Raw genomic sequence first — 22,861 nt, forward strand, 5'->3', positions numbered from 1 at the left:
AGACACAAAGACGTGTTGGCGTACACTCCGAGTAAAGGATTCTCTGCTGGCTGAGTGAACGTGAGCTCACCTTTTCGCTCTGCTCCCCCTTTCTGGTTCTTTTCATGATCTCTTCAATTCTCTGAAACGGAGAAAAGAGCGTGAGAAGGTTATATGTATAAAAGGAAGAAGAGATGTTGTCATGAAGACACCACGCTGGTAAATAACGTCATGACATGTAAACGGAGTGATGTGGCAGTCACTGAGGTGTCGCCATACCTTCTTCCTCTCCATGCGCTCCTGCTGGTTCTGCTGCATGACGCGCTCTCTCTCCTGACGGACCTTCTCGGCCTCCTCCAGAGCCTTGGCCTCGGCCTCCTCCCGCTCCTTCTGCAGCTCGGCCTGTTTCACCACCTCCTCTTCTGCCATTTTCACCCGCTCCTCCTCAGCTAGAAGAGCATCTTCCTCGTCTCGGATTTTCTTCTCCTCCGCAAGCTTCTTCTCCTCCTCCAGGCGTATCAGGCGAGCCTCCTCCGCTAAGCGCATCTCCTCTTCCTTTCTCACCCTGGTACGGCAGAGACAGCAGTTAGTAAGAATACTCACAATAAACAGAGCGGGGAAAGTGAGAGAATTAAGAGAATAATCCCAATACTCTTACTTCTCCTCTTCCTCCCTCTGTAACCGGAGCTGCTCCTCCTTCTCTTTCTGCTCCCGCATTAATCTCCGGTTCTCCGCCAGGATCTTTGCTGCCTCAGCGGCAGAGTTGGTGCCCGTCGAGCCTTTAGAGTCTGACAGGGCAGGGAAAGAAAATACGTTACGCACGGCATGATGTCGCCCTGTCACCCATTCCTCAACAGAGGGAGACACATGGATCATAGAGGAAGCTGCCTGATTCTGAGTTGGGTGACTTTCACATGATCTCTGAGCTCTTTGAAATAATTCAGAGGGTAAAGCAATATGACGGTACATAAATATAATTTATTACTTTGAGTATATTATTCTATTGTAGGCTATCTTATGCATTATAATAGCATCATTGTATTGCCTGAGGCAAGGACAGAGACCAGCAGACTCAATGTCGTTCGGGGTGGGTGTGTGTGTGTGTGTGTGTGTGTGTGTGTGTGTGTGTGTGTGTGTGTGTGTGCGTGTGCGTGTGCGTGTGCGTGTGCGTGCGTGTGTCAGAGGAAGAGAGGGTGGATTACTGCATGCATATTTCTGTAAGGTATCTCTATGTCAACTTGACCAAACCTGACCCGTGGTCATAGGCCTTGTCGGCAATGTTGAACAATTGATGAGCAGAATGTCAGATGTGGATTTTTGTCAAGTATTTCATTTGGATGTTACATCAAAAACAAACACTATTTTGTTATTTGGTCTAATAAAAGGGTTAGATGATATCAAATAATATTTCCGTTGAATACACTCATTCACATAAATGTGCCTAAACTGTGTCAACTTTTTAGCTTCAACATCTTTCATATGCACAGCTGACAACCATCTTTGCTTTAAAAAAGCAAAAGCTATTATTGAGCTATTTCTTTTTGCAGAACACCCGTCTCTCCAGGAGGTGGCAGCAGCAAACACCCCGATCTCTAACAGGATGTGACCCCACACACACACACACACACACACACACACACACACACACACACACACACACACACACACACACACACACACACACACACACACACACACACACACACACACACACACACACACACACACAGTCTAATAAATCATCTCTTTTTTGTCTTTTAGAAAAAGGTTAGAACCTCCCACTGCAATTTATTTTTGATCCAATAGTTCCTGCTGCTCTATTTCCCCATTTTAATTTAGTTTCCACCCCTTCCAGTATGGATTAAATAAAGTATAATATAAAGAAGAGACGAGATTTCTTTATCTATTTATAAATTAAACTATTAATAAGTCAGTATCTATTTACAAGAATGTCAAATGGGGCGTTCCCCCGGCCTGCTCCCTCCTACTGACTCCATGGTGCACGAGAAGAGGGAGGGGTCTCGGGACCAGAGCTCTAGGATTACTTTAGAAATAGTTACACGAGGACTCTGGTCAAGGTAGTTGTTTCAACGGTTCTTCCTCAACACGTTGTTTAAGATTGAAAAGTGTTACAAATTGAAACCTTGATGTCTTCTTATCTTTTGCGCTGTATAACTTTCCCGTTGACAACATGATGCGCGCTATAGTGTGTGTGTTAGTGACTGCGACGTACCCGTCTATGCAACCTGTGTGCGTGTGTGTAACGTAAAACCATCATGCCGCACTTGTGTACATTTGGTCAAAGGAAACGACGAGATATGAGCCTGATCACGCCCGAACGATGGCTGCATCTCTTTTACAAAGCTATCTGAATAAAGAGTTTGACAAGTATCTGACTTGGACCCATCTTGGGAGCGTAAGTGGGTTTGGCCCCGCAGTAATATTTATATAGAGCAGAGACGAAAACCATATCATGCTGGGTCACTTCACTCCCAGACATTGACAGCACGTCTCGATGCACCAGCGCAAACATCCTGGTCGCCAGAATAAATATCAGCCTTAGCAAATATTGTTACTGACTTATTAAAGTTTGTCAGCTGACCAGGGTTGTTAAGTCTGACTTGATATGGACCTGTTATACATGGTTAGTACTAAAAATGGAATGGTTTAACTACATTACAGTTTAAGGAAAACAAAGCATTTAAACTGTGGACAGTATTCTGATCACAGAGAATTGCTCACCGTCTTTCTCTTTGCTCTTGCTGGACTCAGAGGGCAGAGGAGACACAGCCAGGACAGGACACATATCCTTGGATTTGGAGTCTCTCTTTCTCAAGGTGGCGGGCCCTGTTGGAGTGAGGGCTGGTTTCTGGATAGGTGGAGGTTTGGCTGACGAAGACCCGGGGGACGGGGGGCGCTGCTTCATCGCACCTGGTGAGGGCGGGCGCGTCTTGGAATTCTGCCTGGAAGAACAAAGTGTGAGCCGTTGGTGCTTTGTCATGAGATCAAGAGGAAAAGCTGCATCCAAACTCATAGAACCTAAAATCAAGTGTCAATGAAGCCGTTTTGGAGAAGTAGTCGTACTTGGATGCTGGGGAGGGGGTCCTCTTCGGGGCCGGGGAGGGGGTCCTCTTTGGGGCCGGGGAGGGGGTCCTCTTTGGGGCCGGGTTGGGGGCCGGGGATGGTGAGCGGTTGCGTCCCAGGGTAGAAGATGGGGAGGCGGGACGTTGCCCTCCAGGCGAAGAAGACGTCTTGTCCTTCTGTAGTTCCACAGATGGGACAATAATAACTATTAATCACTGAAAAGGATCATGCTAAGAACTCAAAATAAATCCTTTAAATGACCTTTACCTTTTGTTTGTCTTTAACAAAAAAGTTGTAAATGATGTAATCAAAAAAGAGCCTATATTATTATTATTGTAAGTATCAATAGAAGGAACATGGATGATTGAATTCTGTATAAGCCCGCCTCCCCAGGTTTGACTAGCTTTAAACAGTGACACAATGCTGTTGTGAAGGAGCCGTGGATCAGGTTTAATTCATCTATTTTTAATGCTCATGTGCTATGTTGGTCACCGCAAACATGATGACAGAGAGCACAGCAAGGTCAGCCATGTGACACACAGAGGAACATATACAGTGCTGTCCCAGCCAAGCCTTCAGTACTGAACGTTCAGACCAGGTATTAACATGCGTCTTTTGTGATCCCATCACTGATGGATTGTGGGTCACATTGAAAGAAGTCCTGATCAACTCAAACCAGGGTGCGGAAATCAATCGATCACTTTGTCCACAATGTCTGAGCTCTGTATATATTGTTTTTAACTGTACTGTAAAATGAGTTACAAAGAAACGATCTCCCGTCACAGAAACCACAGAGAGAGAATGGGTTATCAAAGTTCCTGTGATGTCGTGTCAGTGATTTTTATTTCAGTGCTCTGCCGATATCCGACACCCGCCCGCCTGCTCTTATCCGATGCTCTTTGCAGCTAGAATATGTATTTAGTTACTTAATGCAAACAGGAATGAGGTGTTTATCCTCAACACAAAGTGGTCACCGGATAAGTCCAATAATGTGAGATGTGAACTGACTGGAAGCCACTTGTGATGGATCAACAAAGCAACTGGAAATGGCAGGTCTGAACAGGAGGGAAATGTAAGAAATGGCCCCACCTTTATAATAGAGTTTACAACACAATCAAAGTCTTGGAAAGATAACCAATTGGAGCACAGTTTATAACAAGGAGTCAGGGACAACATTTTCATTTCCTATTTAAGTCAATATGGTATTGGAGCCAGAGCGGTAACCAGAAGTCCTCTCGAAGCATTACACTAAAGTCATTTCCCCATAACAAACCTACACCCCTAATAATATCCTTTAATAAGCAAAACATGGAAACGAGTAAGCATGCAGCCGACCTACAGAGTTTAATTGTGCACGATTATTGTTGTTTTCTAATATACCTTTTGAAACACCCCGCCTGTAGTCAGAAAGCCTAACTCAGTGTGTCAGAGTGAGCGATCAGCTGTGCATTTCAATGACCGCCACACCAGTTTGTGCGTGTGGAGGAGAAAAGACAATGAAATGGCCAGGAGAGAAGAGGCCTCAGAGTCAGGGTGGGTCTGCTTTGCATGGTCTGATCTTTTTATTATCCGGCCACTGTGGATCCCTTTGTCTCATGGGATGACAATGAGGCCCTTCACAGCCAGAGAGGAAAATGGTCGGGTTATCGAGAGAGAGAGAGAGAGAGAGGAAAATGGTCGGGTTATCGAGAGAGAGAGAGAGAGAGAGAGAGAGAGAGAGAGAGAGAGAGGAAAATGGTCGGGTTATCGAGAGAGAGAAAGAGGAAAATGGTCGGGTTATCGAGAGAGAGAGAGAGAGAGAGAGAGAGAGAGAGAGAGAGAGAGAGAGAGAGAGAGAGAGAGAGAGAGATCGGAACCATCACCCATGATGATCAGCGTTAGAAAGAAGCAGTTACTAGTTTTACCACATTTGTCAGCAGTTGGTGGAAAGTGTTTTTTTCTGAATCAAATAGCTTTTAGTAGCTTAGGTCTGTTATTCATCAAGGAGTGTTGTGTCACATTTTTCAAGCTTATTGAGCACTGAAATAAAACCGCTCATGATCAGTTGGTGACGTCACTGGAATACAAAGCGTACAGAAGCTTTTCTGTTTGGTGTCGATTCTCGAGCCGATGCCTACGACAGCCCTTCTGCAGGTAGTGCAGACACATTGCTGCGGCTCAGCTTGCTTCCTTTCCCTGGGGGGTGGCTTAAACATAGTTAAGCTTTATTTAGAGAAGAGTAACTCAGAGAAAATGTCCCTGAATAAAGTTGTAGCAATAAGCAGGATAACGTTTTGGCAATTTACGTACACGTTTCTATTATGATCGACCAGCAAAGGTCAAACAGCTGGAGGAGGAACACCATTTCCCTACTGTTCTCCTCCTGCAGAAATACTTTGACAGGCAAATGAGGCCGGATATGTGCACATAAATCAGAGTCTTTGGAGCCATCGCCTTATTTCACCAAGCATGTCATTTCAATTCAGGAAAGCCTGCACTTCTTGTCCCCATGTAAGACATCTCTGTGCTGTCAAAGGGTGTCTCTCTCAAGTGCTACCAACAATTAAATAAAGTGTCAACTACAACACAACATTATAGTCTATCCGTATTTTCCAGGTCAAATTAAACGACTTTCTCATGTAAAGCATCATTATAAACTGAACAAATTACATAATACTGTACAATATTCTCTAAATTATGTTTATAAAAAACACACAAAAAAGTATCCTACTCATCCTTAAAACTAGGGATGTCCCGATCACCTTTTTTTGCTCCCGATCCGATTCCGATCATTTGATTTTGACAATCTGCCAATACCGATTTTTCCCGATCCGATCTTTATGCAATGCATTAAGAGAAAAAAAAGGTAACTGATAACGGCTGGTCATCCAATGCGATGAATTCAGCTATCTTGGCTGTTATTTTGTTTGCCTTTTCACTGTTCTGGGGCAGTTTCTCTTTCCTTTTAAATGTCTCCGCCTTGCAAACATTGTATCTGGCTGTTACACTGCCTTCGCTTTCAATTTTATAATACTTCCAAACTCCTGACATTTTCTCTGTCCCGACTCCCGAGTCACCAGCTGAACGTAGCCTCTCGTTAGCTTACTGCTACGAGACACTGCGCCCACTCTGTTGCCAGATTTCAGAGAAATAAGCAACCAGGTCTAAACAAGCCCAAAAGAAGCAACACATACATGATGTTGTGTAATTTTAAACCAAAACTAAGTCCTCAGGATGACTTTAAGACGTGAACATGGTCATTTTTGTTTTGTAACATTAAATAATAAAAAAAAAATTATAATTTTTTTTTTTTTAAAATCCCGTTCCCCGATTTTTTTCTCCCCGATTTTTGGAAAATCACGTGACCGGCTCCGATCCCCGATCACGTGATCGGATCGGGACATCTCTACTTAAAACCTCAATGTCATTCATGCTAAATGTGTTAACACTTTGTGATAGGAGTGATAATATTGTCAGATTAGAAGATGCCATCTAACGCCAGGTTACTCCATCAGTAAATGCAAACTGACTGACTGACTAAGGGCTGTAAAATAACTCAACATTATCCTTGAGACCACAGTTCTATCGGAAATAGCAACAGTTCAAATCTAGCAAACAGATTTCGATACCGTACCATGCAGCGTCCCACTGAGGTATACCTCCTACATAGTCATTTTACACACATGTATGATAAGTACTTGTATAACCATTAGCATAGCCATAGAAATATACATTTATGTAAAGGGTAATAGCACCAGCTTACGGAGAAGAGCAGAGGGAGGACTTTCAGGAAGAGAAAGCTTTCCATTTAGTAAATAACAACACTGACAATTGTTTTCTTTTCCGATTGAGCTTTCTTCGTAGGCCAGTGGTGCTAGGTACATTAGCATAAAGAGGTGTTCTCACCATTGAAGGGTCGAGGGCTCCGTCGGCCGACACCGAGGTGGTCATGCCGCTCTTCTGCCGGTCAATGCTGCGGCTGCGCACGGGGCCCCCCCGCGGTGGGTTCAGGGGACTGGCAGAGGCTGAGCGAGGACACAGGTGACACTCTGGTAAAGGACACAGTCATCGCATGGCCAGGGAAGCACAGCCAATGGGAGGCGTGAAAAGCGGTCGAGTTGGACAGCAAAGCAGCAAAGGAAAGACAAATGAAGGGAGTAGAGGGAGAAAGGAGAGAGGAAGGGAGGGCAGATGATGTTTGGAAGAAGTGAAAGAGCATTTTATTAAGGGGACAAGAGCACAAAGAAAAGCGATTTGTTAGAAATAGCACATGACATCAGGCAGGACACAGTTTTTTGAAGATCACAGGAGACATGAGGAGCAGAGAGCAACAGTCTCACAAAAACCCCAGACACTCCCAGTCCCTGAACACACCATAAAACACCAAACACAACACTACACAAAACCTACCACCAACACAATACAACACACACATCACACAGATTCATTAGTACACTAAACACACAATGAATGTTGAGTCGAGTGTTGTGTTCAGTTAAAGTAACAACAAATGTTGAGTAGTAGACTTTAGAATTCTTCCTGCCATAATACTCTAACGTTCTGGACTTAAAATCTGACATTGAATGCCACATTTTTCATAGCAGGACAAAGCCATCTCTGGCACAAACACTGCCTCACAGTAACTAAAGAATTCAGAAACCCATTTGGAAACACGACCGTCTACAATGTAGACACTGTGCTGTTAAATGACTGTCTTTACCACGAGTTCAATGTCTCCTGTATTTAGCAAGGAGAGTAAAGACTGTAGTCCGCTGGCTATGAGCTTGCCGTGTCAGATTGAGGGATTAGCCGTGATAATCCTGGACCTGGAGAACACTCCCTGCTACAGCCTGTTCACAAATGTGTTTTGTAATTCACTCCGATTGTGCACTGAGCAGCTATGAAATGTCCCCTATCATGGGCTATGAATGCTGCTTTTAAATGTGATGTGTCATCGCTCTGCTGGGGCTGTACTTAGCAGGAGATCTATAGCTGCTAATGGGTTTGTAATGGCTGGTCAATAAACACAACAGCCTAAAACCATCACGGGAAATACAGTTGCAGCGTTGAAGTGAGTCAGTGCTTCACAGTATGCTACTTTCCATCCATAAAAAAAGTGAACAAGAAAAAGGCTGTGTGCATCAGTGTGTGTCAGGGGGTTCAAACCAGATGCCTGCGCTGTATATTCTCAACCGCTGCCTTATCTAATGTAGATCCCTCGCATTGTACAATAACACATGAAGAACAACATGTAAGGCATGCAAGTCCTCCTGTGGGATGCTCAACGCCACCTAGATGGCCATATTCTTACTACAAAATATCAGCTCCAAATCTAGTGCCAGAATTGGGACATACTGAATTTGATTAGTGTGACTTTAAGCCCTCATATTTAACGGAATATGCTCGCTATCCCAATTTCAGCAACGTGTACTGGCGTCCCCAGCGCTTTAGTGTGGCCACCAGAACACATGCAAGAGCCCAACAGTCTCATTCTGACGTAACAAGAACCAACAGGTAAGCAGCTTAGAGCAAATCTCCCAGCATGGACCCGGAGACTCCTCGGACGCAGAGACATGCTCCCAGCCAAGTCAGACCTGCTCAGCTCAGCACACAACAGCCAATTGTGTCAGGTCTGAGATTGCATGTGAGCTGGACCTGTGTGTGTGTGTGTGTGTGTGTGTGTGTGTGTGTGTGTGTGTGTGTGTGTGTGTGTGTGTGTGTGTGTGTGTGTGTGTGTGTGTGTGTGTGTGTGTCAATATTTGTGACTATGCTCTCTCACATGACTGCACTTTGCTGCAAATAATAACCGTACATAAAGCATAAACAGCTGATTGTTTACAGCGACTTTAAAAACAGGGAGCAGCGACTTCTGTAATCCCACCACCAAGAGGCAACCATTTGCTTTGAAAGGATCCTTACAGCAGGACAATGTCTGGGGAATGAGTTTGGATGTAGTGAAGTGATGCTGGGATGATTTGCTACTGGTAAAATGATGTAACTAGGGAGCACCAGGGTCTTTGTCTAGCCATCCTTTCTCTCCGTCAGGGTCTCCTAGGTTACCTGGAGCATTTGTTCCTTCAGCTGACAGGGCGGCGGCGCTCTTGCTCCTAGCTAGTGAGGCCTGGGTGGGGGTGAGCAGGCGACTAAGGACCCCTCCGTCCACAGTGCCGACCGCTGCCTTGCGAGCTACACGGCCGAAAAAGCACCCAAAAAAAAGAGAGAACAAAGAGGCCAAGAAGGAAAGAGTGGATGAGAATGGGGGATGAAAGTAAAACAAAGGAGGGAAGGGGGGGTCAATTAAGTTTGGAGAATTCACCACGTGATTTAACCAACAGGAAAGAAGCAACATTAAGAACCAAAGGTTGTGTGTCAATAGTCTTACATGGGCTCCTTATCAAGGTCCTGTTAACTTTCAGTGATATTAAATGAGGATAAAGGACGCCATGGAAGAGTGCTGAGACAGACCAAAGACTGATTGTTTGGTTACTGAAGATCAGTTAAAACAGTAGTCAGATAATGAGGTCAAATCAATGGTCCTTTAAGGTTGAGGGAGGCGTGCTGATGGGAAAAACAATTCATTAGTGAACTTCAAAGAGTCATTAGAGGAAACCTATAGGGTAGTGAAAAAACCTAAAAGTGACCGTGGCCCGGCAAGAGTTCTTTTAGCTTCTGCTGGGAAACATTTCCATATTTAATATAAAATATGTGCCAAAATGGATTAAGAAAAGAAGGCTTACTTCAACGGTCAGCTTATTACGAAAGCACTGTGGTGGACATTGATTTCACAGCAGAAACAAAGAGTTCTTGCTTCCATGAAATTAAAGAATTAGCAATTCCATATTTAGCCGTCGCCGCTACCTAAGCTACAAAGCAGATATTATACGAGATGAGTTAAAAGTGTTGATGGGTTGATTTTGCCACATGTCCCTGAATGCTATCTCTTTAAAAAGGAGTCACACACTTCCCTTTGGAGAAGACATCTGTTGCAGACAGACTTGTTTGTTAGCGGTTGAGTGCTAGCCGTTGGAGATTGGCAGCACAGCAAGATGCTTTTCACCCAGGTACTCACAATCTGAGTTATTAGTCCGAGCTAAGGTTATCATAAGATATATGGGTTATCATTTGGGAGTTTTTGGGTTAATGGCGTAAGAAGTGTTTATTTTTTCAGATTATAAGTATTAAATCAGAATGAATGATTTTACCGTGTTGTATTATCTGTATAGGTTAATCACACCAAACAAACATGTATACAAAACAGGAACATTTTAACATTAGATGGTCTGCACGAATGTTGACATGTAGCTGTAGGACAAACAAAAGCATTGGTGGTTAATGGTTATAGACAGACTGCAGTGAGCTGCTGTGATTATTTCGGTGCTCTGGGGGTGCAATGGTGGGATGGCACTGACAAACACCACGCTGGAGCACGAGCCTAGAGACTGAAATATATCTTGGAGGGAGAAAACAATCAACACTTTGTGACACAATACAACAATTCACTGTGTTAGTGCAGGCACAGCACAACATAACCATTCCTTGATAAAACAATTAAAAAAAGGTTAAAAGAGAAAGATAATCTGTCAGTAAGAAACATGGCACAGTCAGGCACGGAAAGAGATCTGGTAGGTTCAATTAGCAGGAAGGTTAAGGCATACCTAGTGTTCCCAGTAAATCACAGACACACTTTAGAGAGGCTTAGCAGCTGCCGAGGGATAATTCAGCAGTCAGTGAGCAATGCTTAATTGGAAGAGAACGTAGACAGAAGAAAAGGAAACACATGAAGAGTTGGCCCGTTTATAAGGATAAATAAAGCCGATGACACTGAACAAAGCCATGTGTTATCCCAAAACCTCTTAGTAGCCGACAGTGCTGTTAAAGTTTAAAAATCCGAGCAAAATTCAGGGTGAGCAAGCTGTGAACATGAGAGCGACATGCTTGTTATTTAAAAAAGGGTTGCCTGAGTGATGCAGATGGTGGCATTAGAAAAAACGTTTGCCGATGGTTCATGCTAGCCACCTTGATTATCCGTTGTCCCCTTATCAGGCTTGGCAGGAGTCTGTGCTCTGCCTGCACTTACTCGTGTGAGGGAGGAACTTCTCTTCGTGAGGGAACGGCCTACGGACATGAGAGTGGAGTTACAGCCAAGCAGGCACTGGAGTCCACAAGGAATCCCCAAAGACAGTTTACAAGTCATGTGCACTTCATTTGGCGTTGTGTGAGTCACCGGGCTAGGGCAGACCGCAGCTGACGTGAAGTCTACATAGATAACGTACACACAAGTATACAGAGGAGTGTGCTAACTTCCCAATGTGAGAATAGTTCAGGACATGATGCAGGTACCCAGTTGTAGTATTAAAAAAGTGTGTAATCCTTTAGCATGTCAAAAGTCAGCCTGCTTTGTAGTTGTCATACCTGTGACAAAGCTTAGGTTTTCTATATGAACTGTGGTGGTTTGCTAAATTGTGCACAGTACACCATCTTTGTTACAAAAGCATATTGTTGGAATTGTTTGCACCTGTCGGTTCCACCTGAAGCTTTTTGCCGTCTTCCTTACTGGCCTGAGCAGCATTGCCATTGTTAGGCAACCGGTTACAAGACGAACTCCTCTGCTTAACACCTGGGAGACAATGATGAAACACCCAACGGGGAATTTAGTCATGTCTTGTGAATGGAAAAAAGTATCTCGGACTTCTTAAAAGATATTCTCAAAGGCCTAGAAAAAGAAAAGCTGAAATATGAGGTTGAGAGCAAAAGAGAATCAACAATATCAGAAAACAGAAAAGGAACTGGCAGTCCAGTGAAATTATAGTGAAATGTCAAAATCGGCTAATTTTGTAGATTTTTGTGAATCAAATATGATTAGGAATACTGTGACGGGCTACTTTACCCCTATGAGCACATTTATGAATGAATGGTGCTTGGATCCCCTTCTGATTCGGAACATTTGAAATGAAATTTGATTCAATGCTTTGTATGGATTTAGAAGGCAAGTAGCATACTTGTCATTAGCAGGAACGGAGACAGAGCGCTAACGTGAGTTTACCAGTCTGTCAGTGCTCCAGTGAGCCTGTGTGTAAAGTCCTGGACATGGAGAGCACAAGAATCAGAGATCAGTCCAGGATTTGTTTTTTTCACCTGGTAGAACTTAAACATTAGAAACCTGGCTGATAATAAGTCTGTTTGGACCCAGATCTGTTGGTTTAGAGACAGCACAGGAGGACAGGGAGGGTAGGGGGTCAGCCAGATGAAGGGAGGGAGGGAGGGAGCAAATGAGGAAGGGAGGGAAGGAGAAGGAGAGAGGGAAAAGAGGAGACTTACGTTTGTCGGGAGATTTTATAAGCATGGCAGAGGAGGAGGATAGGCGTTTACTGATGCCAGGCTCGGACATCTGTTTCAGGTTCATGGTGGATGTGGAGCGCTTGTCAACTACAAGGGAGGAGGAGAGACAGACAAGGGAGGAGGGGTTTACACTAGAGGTGGGCCAATGGAGGAGGGCATTTGGTTGCACACAAGGGAGAACAAGGAACTGCAAGATCGTAATAAAGGGATATATGCGGTTTCATTACTATTCCTAAGATTAAAACAGAGTAGCTCCATACTCTGATATACCGTCCCCCCTTACCCATTGATCTAACGTGCTACTGATGCAGTGCACATTTAGTGATGCACACGTAGCAAAACACATGATATAAAGCATGAATATGTTGATAAATATCATGTTTAACATGAGAATGTACATTTTTGCCAAACCATAACGAAGTTGTTGTGGTTTTAAAGCAAAGCACGGTGGTTAGTGAACAAACACTTATAAAGAGCATCACGAACACGACAGGACCCAGAGAATCCAGAGCTGATATTAGTCCTGTTTTTTGTGTGCCATTAGATTGGACTTCCATGCAAAGTCGCCTGTGTGAGCCAGAGGTGCTTGACAGTGTGAGTGAGTGAAAATCCTAAAGCTTCACTTTCAGCTTTTCACCCCAAAGAAGGCACATTCAGAACACAGGCCACCCATACAAAAACTGTTAGTGAAAAGCTGCCAGTTAGACTGCAGGTGGGGGGTTGGTGGGGTGGGGGGGGGGGGCTGTGGAAAGCATAGAAGGTAACCAAGATATCTAGAGTGCCAGTTCATGCTGTGTTGCTACATTGGTGAGCATATTATCAATAAACAAAACCTTGTTGACTCGTTGGAGGCTTTTCTGGCGAGGCAGGGGAGATAACTATAGTTACTGGAGAGGAGGCACCGGCATCAGAGTCTCCTGTGGGGAAAGACAGCTCTCAGAGAGGAGCCATACAACACAAGATGCCGAGGAACATCCTTCATACATGAGAGACAAGAGGGGGGTCCTGGCTGCTAGCCCTCAGCCTTTGCCTGACACCCAGTGACGAAATCACAAGATATACCGATAAGAGGATTTGCCAAAGAGTCATCAGATAGTACCTCGACCATATCATTTAAATTACCCATGTATTTCATAGTTACAAAAGTTATTCAGAGTTCTGCAACTTCCAACTGTGAGAGTAATTGTACAGTGGCATTGAGTGTTCACATGCAGGTAGTGTTGTGAGAGTTTGACAGAATATTAATTTAAAATTATATATTCTGATCTTGCAAGGCTTGCATACTGCTGACATTTTGACAGTACTGTCAGCAAGATAATGTAACAATTTGAGTGTTGACTTAATAAGATTGTTTAGAAATCTACTTCACCGGTCTTATTAGGGACTCTCTTTGTCGCTTCGGGATTCAGATTTGGAGCTATTCATTGGAAATAAATAAATCAAGAAATAATGCTTGACTGATAACCCGTTAGCTGCCAACATCAATGTTATTAAAGCTGTGGCTGCCCCTACAAATGAAAAACATAACATATTTGTGTGAATTTGGCATCACAAGTTACTTTTGTATGGATCACAGTAAAAAAAAGACACAGTCACCTCTCTGCATTTATGAAAAAGAACCTAGTACTTTGCCTAAGATGATAACATTCAGGCCAAGTGTCATGTGTACCAGCTTGCGAGCACTATTCTTTAACAGAATACAGCTACGGGTGTTGTCTGGCAAAAAGTAGCTTTCAATTGCTTGTACATGTTGTGTCTGGATAGAACCATAATCCCATTATCAACGTGACGACTTTCATGTCTAGCATTGAGATTTTCATGTAATCTTACTGGCTCTTTAATGCACCATGGTAACAGAATAGAAAGGGGTGGACTTGTATACGGGTGAAGGAAGTGCCTCTACCTGTCCGTCCATCAGAGTCTGTGGACAGTCCCCCCCAGGACCATCTTTTCTGTCTCTGCTCCACACGCTGACTGCGCTCTAAAGTCCGCCGCATCACTGCCTCATAGTGCTCCTTCAGCATCACATAGAGGAAGAGATATTTACAATTCATTTAGCCGTAAGTGAAGAGGACTAAACAATGTCATAACCACAATATATATCAGAAATAGTTGTTATATTTTGCCTTTTACACTGTCCTTATTCAGATTATTTCCTCTCTTTTAAAAATATATGCAAAGGAACATAAACCTGTGTTTCGATGACATTTGAATTATTTTAGCCGAGTCAAATGAAGTGGGCAAAAATAAGCCCTGCTGAGAGACTGCAGCTACCTTTTCCTCTTCCTGTTTCTGCTTCCTCTTCTCCTCCACAGCCAATCTTTTCTGCTCCTCCTTTCTTTTCTGTTCGTCAAGCTTTTTCTGTCGCTCCTCCACCTGACGCTCCACTTGCATCTTGGCCTTGCGCTCCCGATCCATGATATGAGAGTCTCGCAAAGCTGATCACACATACAATATGTGCATACGATACATGCAGGAAGAAAAGACACGCATTATAGTATGATTTCTAAAGCTACGGCTAAAATAATTTGAAACAGGAACTGAGAGCCCATAGCTGATAGTCGGATAGCCGACTCACCCTGCTGTTTCTCTGCCTCCTCTCGCCTCTCTTTTGCCACTCGCAGTCGGTCGTCTATTCTAAGTGCAGCACCGTCAATGACTGCAAACACATACATGTATTCATGTGGTTAAAAAGGTAAAACATATCAGCAGCGCATATTCAGAAAACAAAGGAGAGAATTAGAATGCAGCGCAGCGTTACAACAGCTTTGAATCAGGAAGCAGGCGTGTGCATGTGACTGTCATTGTAGTAATAAGATAATGACTAAGCTTCACCTGCAGTAAGCTACACTGACAGGGTGCTGGAAGTGGATTGTGTTGCATCTAATGGTTCAGATTATGGAATATAATAGAGCGGTGACAGGGCAGTGTCTGTGGGAACCAATGTGTTTCTGTGTCACCATGTGGTGTCTTTTACCTGGCCTATTCCCCTGAGGTTTAGCTGGAGCGTTGGTTGTAGGTCCTGGGCTGTTATCTGCCAGGCTGCGCCGCTCCTCGGCTTGGGCCTGTGCAGCTGCAGCTGTAGGAAACACACATACATCCGCAGTTTAAAAAACCAAGAACTACAGCCACATCATGTCTTGCAAAGCTGGGATATCAAATACTACCTAGTGAACAGAATTTCTTTGGGTTCTCCTTCAAGTTTAATTCAGCCACTTTGTTCTCAATAGGAATGCTCATTCAGACAGATCCAACGGATTTGAAACTACAGAACAATCCAGCTATTCAGCCGTCTGACATAACCCCCCGCTCATGGTTAACCCTGTAGCCAGCTATACACTGCTTCCTGTGACAAGCTTGGAGGGATGGGCTGCTGTGAGAAACATGTCTGGAATCAAACTCTTGTGAGTTTCCCGGTATACAGCTAATACGCCAGGGGTGCACTACTTACTAGGGTTACACCAAACTACTCCAATTTCAAGTCATCCTGTGCTTAAAGCGGTTACATTTTTTATTTTCTTGTGCATTTTATAGACTGTTTTCATTTGAATATATTACCCAAACGCTATGAAGCAATTTCACATACAGTATGAATGAATGAGCAAGTATGAACTCTCCCACCCAGACCAACAAAGAGCCAAGAGCACATTCAAATCTATTAACAGGGAAATCATGATTAGGAGATACAGGGGCGGAAAGGAAGGACGCAATGAGGACATGATTAAGCTTTATGTGTCCTGGTATCAGCCTTTTCTCCAGCCTCTTTCCCACTTTGTCGGTGAGTGTTCAGCATTACAGAACTGCTGACAGAGACACTGAGGGTCAGTCATGTGATATGCACACTACTGATGAACACTTCTGAGTTCGTAAAGGCCCTCCCAATCTCTTTCTCTAACATAACATTTTAATGTTGTTACAACCCAATAAAACTACTTCTTCCAATTTGCACATAATAAAAATGAATACAACTTTCGATGACTGTTATTATCATTACATTACAATTATGTTTATATAACCTTGTCTCTTCAAAGTGTAAGCCTATTTATTGTACTGCAAATTACATGAACTGTACATCACCATTAACATGTTGTGGTTATACAGTTAAAAAGCATGGCCAGAGAGAAACTTCTAAAATCGGAGTATGCTACTGAATCTAACACAAACAAAACAATAAACAATGATAGTTAAATTAATTGTGAATTAGGGCTGCACGATATTGGAAAAAACTGACATTGCGATTTCCCCCCCCCCCGGGCGATATATATTGCGATATGAAAACATACACGAATTGAAGAAAAGACAGTTTTTTCCCCCGCAAACCATACTTTCTTGAACTTTAATGCTATACAATTGGTATTTTTTTAACTATATTTAACCGGATGAAGGATTTTAGTCACGGACGTCTGGATTAGGGGTCGACCGATTATCGGCCAGGCCGATATTCCTCATTTGACCGATTATCGGTATCGGCCTTTTTTTTATAAAATTGTCGATAACACTTTGGCTCTGATGCGGCCATTTCTCTGTCTGCAGTCACCTCTCTGTGCACGAGCAATGTCCCGCCCACAGCGCTATCTGATAGGCTATTACTGAAGTGTCAATCAACACTGAAGATTTTCCGGGCGGGAGCCAGCCATAGAGGCGGGACCTTCTCAGATTACAGGCAGGTGCGAAGAACGCAGACACAGACAGAGGCAAGCAGCAGCGCTGAGCGGCAGAGCCATACATGTGTTTTGAAGGTAAATCAGTTGAAAGCCGAAGTTCAATAAACATCCCAATCCCCTATGCTGAAGTTGCAAAAACAGCACGATCTATTGATCCAATTCTATCAGCTTCCCAGTTACACAGGGACGCGGGAAGTCAGTCAGCGTGCAGCGTCTTGCAGCGGAACTGTGGTGCGGAGGGGGGGGCTGCGAGTGAAGCCTCGCAGTTTTTCAGGTTGATATGTGAAGCTCATTAGCTAATCAACATGTATCTAGCTAATGTTTAGCAAAATATTAGAAGTGAGGCTACTAGTCTAACGTTAGGTCTACTGTAATAGCCTCACTTTTAATAGTTTGCGAAACATTAGCTAGCACTAGTGTTTTGCAGTTGCTAGCAGTTTATTGGGATTTTATGCTAGATAGACAGGCATTGGTTTGATATAATAAATTAAGCATTATTGTTAGTTAAGCATGTCAGCCTGCAGCCCCACTTCTTGTCTCTCTCTAACTCATAGCAGATGGCTGCACGAAAGAAAAGGGCACAGAGAGGAAACCAGTTGTAAGATGCTTAAATGCATTTCAAAGAAGTTGTGTTGGAGTTTGTGTTATTCTACATTTTGAAACCAAGATTTTCTGATTTTACTGCAAATGTATATCGGTTCCAAATATCGGTTATCGGTCTCCTTGATTACTAATAATCAGTATCGGTATCGGCCTTGAAAAAGCCATATCGGTCGATCCATAGTCTGGATCTTAAGTTATCAGAGCAACAAGCTGAGCTAGCTCGGTTAGCAGCGCCGAACTGCACTGGAGAAACACATGAAACTACTTTATTCAGTGTTTTTACCTTTAATCACCGGGTGCGTTTGCTTTGGAGATTTGATTGTGATTGCTGGTTTGCTGTGCATGCAGAGCCTGTATGTCACTCACTCAAGTACCCCTGACATGAGAGCCGCGCAAGTTTTCCTTTTGTAGCAAGCAGCAAAATAATTGTAACATGACATGTTTGAGTTAATTTGCCTACAATTTTTTTATATCGTACGTCCTGCGATGTGAATATCGCGCATGCGCATATCGCGATTATCGTCACGACACGATATATCGTGCAGCCCTATTGTGAATCTCAAACAATATCTTGAAAATGATCCGTCCTGGTGTATGCCGTTTCTAGTCATTAATCTACAACAGGCAAATACACCAGCAGTATTGACTCACTTGGATAAAGAATATCAAACATTGGGGTCATCGATAAAAACCCTTAATGTGGAAAAATAAATATAAAGATTTGTAAACATGAAAACCATATTGATTTGTAGGCTATAGCATCACAGAAAAGCCAATCCAATATTGACCAAGTGAACTTAAAGCCCATTAGTACTGCCTCTCCCTCAGCTTTCAGAGAGACAAGAGAAAACATGGCTTATTTCCATTGCTTGCAACATGATTTGCCGAGTCATGATGCGCCACGAAGCAGTTTGTATACCCGCACTCGAGGACTTTTATTTTATTTCCTACATTAAGTAGCCACACTTCAGATCGGCTCCTCTTTAAGTAGTGTCTGATAAAGGGAAGGGTAGTTTTATCTTGCAATATCAAATCAATATATATTGTGTGATAAAACTCTGATAGTAAACAAATACCGTGGTGTCACCTTCCCCCAGCCGTACTTGAACACATCATTAGGCTGTTGCTAATGCAAGCTAAAGAATATCTGCTACTTCACATCAAACACGTCAGCCTATCCATGGACGGCTTTTCTTCACAAAGCAACTACAGGAAGTGCAGCCTTAGTCAGTGAATTGAATGGTTATACACTGAACAAAATATAAATGCAACACTTTTGTTTTTGCTCCCATTTTTCATGAGATGAACTCAAAGATCTAAAACATTTTCTATTTACACAAAATAACCATTTCTCTCAAATATTGTTCACAAATCTGAAAAAAATCTGTGATAGTGAGCACTTCTCCTTTGCCGAGATAATCCATCCCACCTCACAGGTGTGGCATATCAAGATGCTGATTAGACAGCATGATTATTGCACAGGTGTGCCTTAGGCTGGCCACAATAAAAGGCCACTCTAAAATGTTCAGTTTTATCACACAGCACAATGCCACAGATGTCGCAAATTTTGAGGGAGTATGCAATTGGCATGCTGACAGCAGGAATGTCCACCAGAGCTGTTGCCCGTGAATTGAATGTTCATTTCTCTACCATAAGCCGTCTCCAAAGGCGTTTCAGAGAATTTGGCAGTACATCCAACCGGCCTCACAACCGCAGACCACGTATAACCACACCAGCCCAGGACCTCCACATCCAGCATGTTCACCTCCAAGATCGTCTGAGACCAGCCACTCGGACAGCTGCTGCAACAATCGGTTTGCATAACCAAAGAATTTCTGCACAAACTGTCAGAAACCGTCTCAGGGAAGCTCATCTGCATGCTCGTCGTCCTCATCGGGGATTCGACCTGACTCCGGTTCGTCGTCGTAACCGACTTGAGTGGGCAAATGCTCACATTCGATGGCATCTGGCACGTTGGAGAGGTGTTCTCTTCACGGATGAATCCCGGTTTTCACTGTTCAGGGCAGATGGCAGACAGCGTGTGTGGCGTTGTGTAGGCGAGCGGTTTTCTAATGTCAATGTTGTGAATCGAGTGGCCCATGGTGGTGGTGGGGTTATGGTATGGGCAGGCGTATGTTATGGACGACGAACACAGGTGCATTTTATTGATGGCATTGTGAATGCACAGAGATACCGTGACGAGATCCTGAGGCCCATTGTTGTGCCATTCATCCACGACCATCACCTCATGTTGCAGCATGATAATGCACGTCCCCATGTTGCAAGGATCTGTACACAATTCCTGGAGGCTGAAAACATCCCAGTTCTTGCATGGCCAGCATACTCACCGGACATGTCACCCATTGAGCATGTTTGGTGCTCTGGATCGGCGTATACGACAGCGTGTTCCAGTTCCTGCCAATATCCAGCAACTTCGCACAGCCATTGAAGAAGAGTGGACCCACATTCCACAGGCCACAATCAACAACCTGATCAACTCTATGCGAAGGAGATGTGTTGCACTGCGTGAGGCAAATGGTGGTCACACCAGATACTGCCTGGTTTTCGGACCCCCCCAGACCCCCCCAATAAAGCAAAACTGCACGTTTCAGAGTGGCCTTTTATTGTGGCCAGCCTAAGGCACACCTGTGCAATAATCATGCTGTCTAATCAGCCTCTTGATATGCCACACCTGTGAGGTGGGATGGATTATCTCGGCAAAGGAGAAGTGCTCACGATCACAGATTTTTTCAGATTTGTGAACAATATTTGAGAGTAGGGGTGTAACGGTTCACAGAAGTCACTGTTCGGTTCGTACCTCGGTTTGGGGGTCACGGTTCGGTACGGTTCGGTACAACAAGAAAAAGCAAAAAAAAGTCCCAAATGCATAATTCCAGGTTTGTTGTTATTTATGTTTGAACAGTAGTGCAAGTTTCAGTTTCAAAAAAAGGAACTCTGACATTTTGAATAATTAACTGTATTAAACAGTTAAAAACAAACCATAAACAGTAGGGATCGACCGATATGGCTTTTTCAAGGCCGATACCGATACCGATTATTAGTAATCAAGGAGACCGATAACCGATATTTGGAACCGATATACATTTGCAGTAAAATCAGAAAAACTATAGTGTCAAAATGTAGAATAACACAAACTCCAACACAACTCAACACAACTTCTTTGAAATGCATTTAAGCATATATTATGTTTAATGAACTTTTAAACATCTTACAACTGGTTTCCTCTCTGTGCCCTTTTCTTTCGTGCAGCCATCTGCTATGAGTTAGAGAGAGACAAGAAGTGGGGCTGCAGGCTGACATGCTTAACTAACAATAATGCTTAATTTATTATATCAAACCAATGCCTGTCTATCTAGCATAAAATCCCAATAAATTGCTAGCAACTGCAAAACACTAGTGCTAGCTAATGTTTTGCAAACTATTAAAAGTGAGGCTATTACAGTAGACCTAACGTTAGTCTAGTAGCCTCACTTCTAATATTTTGCTAAACATTAGCTAAATACATGTTGATTAGCTAATGAGCTTCACATATCAACCTGAAAAACTGCGAGGCTCCACTCGCAGCCCCCCCCTCCGCACCACAGTTACTCCGTTGCACGCACCCCCAACTCTGACTGACTTCCCGCGTCCCTGTGTAACTAGGAAGATGATAGAATTGGATCAATAGATCGTGCTGTTTTTGCAACTTCAGCATAGGGGATTGGAATGATTATTGAACTTCGGCTTTCAACTGATTTACCTTCGAAACACATGTATGGCGCTGCTGCTTGCCTCTGTCTGCGTTCTTCGCACCTGCCTGTAATCTGAGAAGGTCCCGCCTCTATGGCTGGCTCCCGCCCAGAAAATCTTCAGTGTTGATTGACACTTCAGTAATAGCCTATCAGATAGCGCTGCGGGCGGGACATTGCTCTTGTACAGAGAGTGGTGACTGCAGCCAGAGAAACGGCCGCATCAGAGCCAAAGTGTTATCGGCAATTTTATTAAAAAAAGGCCGATACCGATAATCGGTCAAATGAGGAATATCGGCCCCGATAATCGGCCAGGCCGATAATCGGTCGACCCCTAATAAACAGTACCACACACACTCAGATGGCCATATTATCTATAATGGCTGATGTCAAACAAAAAGGTTTCATCAAGCTGTAAAACTAAAAAGAATGTCTTGAAAATATTACATCATAAATAATAAGAAAGTGTTTCAAGAGCGCAAAGTCGTTGAAAAACATATGCCAAAAGCTTCCGTTATTTATTTTGGTTTCACGGCTTTCATGTCTATTGGCTTCGTAAAAACAGCGGGGATAAGCTGTTGAACTGCTGTTGTCTTTTGCCGGGCTACGGTGATTGGCACATCTGGGTGATGCCTTCTGATATGATTTAGCATCGCTATCGAACGCCGACACACCGTCCTCGTCCGATCCACCACTCGCACACTTCATCGTTATTGTAGTCCACAGGGAACCCGAAATGTTCCCACACAGCTGATTTAAAAGAAGCAGGTGGGTTCTAGCTCCTGTGTGTTATCTGAAATCGCCATACTAACTTTTCTTCGTCTTGTATTTAGTTTGTTTTGTTGTTGTGTTTCTTCTTGTTCTTCATTTGTTTAAGCGCGGCTGGCAAACAGCTTTTAGGCGCAATACCGCCCCCTGGATTATAAATAGTGTAGTGGATACTGCCCTGAATGAGAGACCTTTTTCCCATTCGAAAAAAAAAGGCGTATTCGTCGTGTGACTGCATGTGCCGAACCGTGACGTCCGAACCGTAACCGTACGGGACGAATACGGATACCGTTACACCCCTATTTGAGAGAAATGGTTATTTTGTGTATATAGAAAATGTTTTAGATCTTTGAATTCATCTCATGAAAAATGGGAGCAAAAACAAAAGTCTTGCATTTATATTTTTGTTCAGTGTATGATGATGAATGGTTCATATAAGCAACACCTTTTACCATGGTTTCCATAGCGTATGGAAAACATTCACGCTGGGTTCACCACAGGCATAGAGCATGGTTTCTCCGTGCACAGTGTGGTGAGCATATCCTATCTCTATGGAAATGCACTCTACACTCTCCTGCCTTGTTCTCCGGAAAGCAGACAAGAAAGCAGGCAAAAAGCCTGACAGGACAAAAGAAGAGATAACATTCGTTCAATATCAAATATGCATTGTTTGCGCCCCTAAACCAAACAAAATGT

General features: G+C 43.5%; 1 protein-coding gene across 11 annotated transcripts in view; it reads right to left on the reverse strand.

Moving 5' to 3' along the window:
• map7d3 (MAP7 domain containing 3) overlaps nt 1-22,861 on the reverse strand; it is a 33,190-nt gene that overhangs the window by 4,096 nt on the left and 6,233 nt on the right. Inside the window, exons 1-16 of one of the 11 annotated variants that reach the window (XM_034092632.2) lie at nt 15,549-15,636; nt 15,359-15,460; nt 14,960-15,040; nt 14,656-14,819; nt 14,285-14,396; nt 13,215-13,298; nt 12,361-12,468; nt 11,558-11,659; nt 11,059-11,157; nt 9,103-9,228; nt 6,949-7,067; nt 3,064-3,239; nt 2,722-2,942; nt 638-767; nt 259-544; nt 71-121 (exon numbers count right to left, since the gene is read on the reverse strand). In XM_034092632.2, coding sequence (XP_033948523.1) covers nt 71-121; nt 259-544; nt 638-767; nt 2,722-2,942; nt 3,064-3,239; nt 6,949-7,067; nt 9,103-9,228; nt 11,059-11,157; nt 11,558-11,659; nt 12,361-12,468; nt 13,215-13,298; nt 14,285-14,396; nt 14,656-14,819; nt 14,960-15,040; nt 15,359-15,460; nt 15,549-15,621 — 2,034 coding nt within the window. In that variant the 5' untranslated portion in view covers nt 15,622-15,636. Of the gene's footprint in view, nt 1-70; nt 122-258; nt 545-637; nt 768-2,721; nt 2,943-3,063; nt 3,240-6,948; nt 7,092-9,102; nt 9,229-11,058; nt 11,158-11,557; nt 11,660-12,360; nt 12,469-13,214; nt 13,299-14,284; nt 14,397-14,655; nt 14,820-14,959; nt 15,041-15,358; nt 15,461-15,548; nt 15,637-22,861 lie in introns of those variants that run through there. The other 10 variants (XM_034092631.2, XM_034092633.2, XM_034092634.2 and 7 more) reach the window with 10 other exon arrangements.

The sequence above is a fragment of the Pseudochaenichthys georgianus genome, chromosome 10 (assembly GCF_902827115.2).
Source record: "Pseudochaenichthys georgianus chromosome 10, fPseGeo1.2, whole genome shotgun sequence".
NCBI classification, from domain to species: Eukaryota; Metazoa; Chordata; class Actinopteri; order Perciformes; family Channichthyidae; genus Pseudochaenichthys; species Pseudochaenichthys georgianus.